The following is a 3073-nucleotide window of genomic DNA, read 5'->3' on the forward strand; positions in this document are numbered from 1 at the left end:
TACAGGGCTCTCCACGCTGACAAGCTGGTCTACCAGCACCTTCTGCAAGTCTTGGCTCAATATTAGGGTATACTGGCTTATTATGTTCCAGGCTCAATATTAGGGTATACTGGCTTATTATGTTCCAGGCTCAATATTAGGGTATACTGGCTTATTATGTTCCAGGCTCAATATTAGGGTATACTGGCTTATTATGTTCCAGGCTCAATATTAGGGTATACTGGCTTATTATGTTCCAGGCTCAATATTAGGGTATACTGGCTTATTATGTTCCAGGCTCAATATTAGGGTATACTGGCTTATTTTGTTCCAGGCTCAATATTAGGGTATACTGGCTTATTTTGTTCCAGGCTCAATATTAGGGTATACTGGCTTATTATGTTCCAGGCTCAATATTAGGGTATACTGGCTTATTATGTTCCAGGCTCAATATTAGGGTATACTGGCTTATTATGTTCCAGGCTCAATATTAGGGTATACTGGCTTATTATGTTCCAGGCTCAATATTAGGGTATACTGGCTTATTTTGTTCCAGGCTCAATATTAGGGTATACTGGCTTATTTTGTTCCAGGCTCAATATTAGGGTATACTGGCTTATTATGTTCCAGGCTCAATATTAGGGTATACTGGCTTATTATATTCCAGGCTCAATATTAGGGTATACTGGCTTATTATGTTCCAGGCTCAATATTAGGGTATACTGGCTTATTATGTTCCAGGCTCAATATTAGGGTATACTGGCTTATTATGTTCAAGGCTCAATATTAGGGTATACTGGCTTATTATGTTCCAGGCTCAATATTAGGGTATACTGGCTTATTATGTTCCAGGCTCAATATTAGGGTATACTGGCTTATTTTGTTCCAGGCTCAATATTAGGGTATACTGGCTTATTATGTTCCAGGCTCAATATTAGGGTATACTGGCTTATTATGTTCCAGGCTCAATATTAGGGTATACTGGCTTATTTTGTTCCAGGCTCAATATTAGGGTATACTGGCTTATTTTGTTCCAGGCTCAATATTAGGGTATACTGGCTTATTATGTTCCAGGCTCAATATTAGGGTATACTGGCTTATTTTGTTCCAGGCTCAATATTAGGGTATACTGGCTTATTATGTTCCAGGCGCAATATTAGGGTATACTGGCTTATTATGTTCCAGGCTCAATATTAGGGTATACTGGCTTATTTTGTTCCAGGCTCAATATTAGGGTATACTGGCTTATTATGTTCCAGGCTCAATATTAGGGTATACTGGCTTATTGTGTTCCAGGCTCAATATTAGGGTATACTGGCTTATTATGTTCCAGGCTCAATATTAGGGTATACTGGCTTATTTTGTTCCAGGCTCAATATTAGGGTATACTGGCTTATTATGTTCCAGGCTCAATATTAGGGTATACTGGCTTATTATGTTCCAGGCTCAATATTAGGGTATACTGGCTTATTATGTTCCAGGCTCAACAATAGGGTATACTGGCTTATTATGTTCCAGGCTCAATATTAGGGTATACTGGCTTATTTTGTTCCAGGCTCAATATTAGGGTATACTGGCTTATTATGTTCCAGGCTCAATATTAGGGTATACTGGCTTATTATGTTCCAGGCTCAAAATTAGGGTATACTGGCTTATTATGTTCCAGGCTCAATATTAGGGTATACTGGCTTATTTTGTTCCAGGCTCAATATTAGGGTATACTGGCTTATTATGTTCCAGGCTCAATATTAGGGTATACTGGCTTATTATGTTCCAGGCTCAATATTAGGGTATACTGGCTTATTTTGTTCCAGGCTCAATATTAGGGTATACTGGCTTATTATGTTCCAGGCTCAATATTAGGGTATACTGGCTTATTATGTTCCAGGCTCAAAATTAGGGTATACTGGCTTATTATGTTCCAGGCTCAATATTAGGGTATACTGGTTTATTTTGTTCCAGGCTCAATATTAGGGTATACTGACTTATTATGTTCCAGGCTCAATATTAGGGTATACTGGCTTATTATGTTCCAGGCTCAATATTAGGGTATACTGGCTTATTATGTTCCAGGCTCAATATTAGGGTATACTGGCTTATTATGTTCCAGGCTCAATATTAGGGTATACTGGCTTATTTTGCTCCAGGCTCAATATTAGGGTATACTGGCTTATTATGTTCCAGGCTCAATATTAGGGTATACTGGCTCATTATGTTCCAGGCTCAATATTAGGGTATACTGGCTTATTATGTTCCAGGCTCAATATTAGGGTATACTGGCTTATTTTGCTCCAGGCTCAATATTAGGGTATACTGGCTTATTATGTTCCAGGCTCAATATTAGAGTACACTGGCTTATTTTGCCCCAGGCTCAATATTAGGGTAAATTGGCTTATTTTGCCCAAGGGAAGCGGTAGACCCGTACAGAGAGGGTCATTCAGCCAGGTGAGGTAGTGCAGGCTTGATCCTACGTCTGTTAGGGTCGATACTACACCTTAAATGATGTAAGTAGAGCCTAACAGATATAGGTCGACCCTATATTTGTTTAGTTACGATGCTACGTTTGTCAGGGCCGATACTACGTCGGTTAGGGTCAGTACTACGTCTGTCAGGGTCAGTACTACGTCTGTAAGGGGCAGTATTACGTCTGTCAGGGTCAGTACTACGTCTGTCAGGGTCGATACTACGTCTGTCAGGGTCGATACTAAGTCTGTCAGGGTCAGTACTACGTCTGTCAGGGTCAGTACTACGTCTGTCAGGGAAAGTATTACGTCTGTCAGGGTCAGTACTACGTCTGTCAGGGGCAGTATTACGTCTGTCAGGGTCAGTACTACGTCTGTCAGGGTCGATACTACGTCTGTCAGGGTCGATACTACGTCTGTCAGGGTCAGTACTACGTCTGTCAGGGTCAGAACTACGTCTGTCAGGGTTGATACTACGTCTGTCAGGGTCAGTACTACGTCTGTCAGGGTCGATACTACGTCTGTCAGGGTCAGTACTACGTCTGTCAGGGTCAGTACTACGTCTGTCAGGGTCAGTACTACGTCTGTCAGGGTCGATACTACGTCTGTCAGGGTCAGTACTACGTCTGTCA

The 3073-nt window shown here is 41.1% G+C and overlaps 1 protein-coding gene across 7 annotated transcripts in view; it reads left to right on the top strand.

Annotated features, from left to right (window-relative positions):
* LOC128691884 (gastric triacylglycerol lipase) overlaps positions 1–309 on the top strand; it is a 21452-nt gene extending 21143 nt beyond the window's left edge. For 6 of the 7 annotated variants that reach the window (XM_053780852.2, XM_070100966.1, XM_053780855.2 and 3 more), the window contains exon 11: positions 6–309. In XM_053780852.2, coding sequence (XP_053636827.2) covers positions 6–66 — 61 coding nt within the window. In that variant the 3' untranslated portion in view covers positions 67–309. The remainder of the gene's footprint in view (positions 1–5) is intronic. The other variant, XM_053780848.2, reaches the window with a different exon arrangement.
* The last annotated feature ends 2764 nt before the right edge of the window (positions 310–3073 follow it).

The sequence above is a fragment of the Cherax quadricarinatus genome, chromosome 75 (assembly GCF_038502225.1).
Source record: "Cherax quadricarinatus isolate ZL_2023a chromosome 75, ASM3850222v1, whole genome shotgun sequence".
NCBI lineage: Eukaryota > Metazoa > Arthropoda > Malacostraca > Decapoda > Parastacidae > Cherax > Cherax quadricarinatus.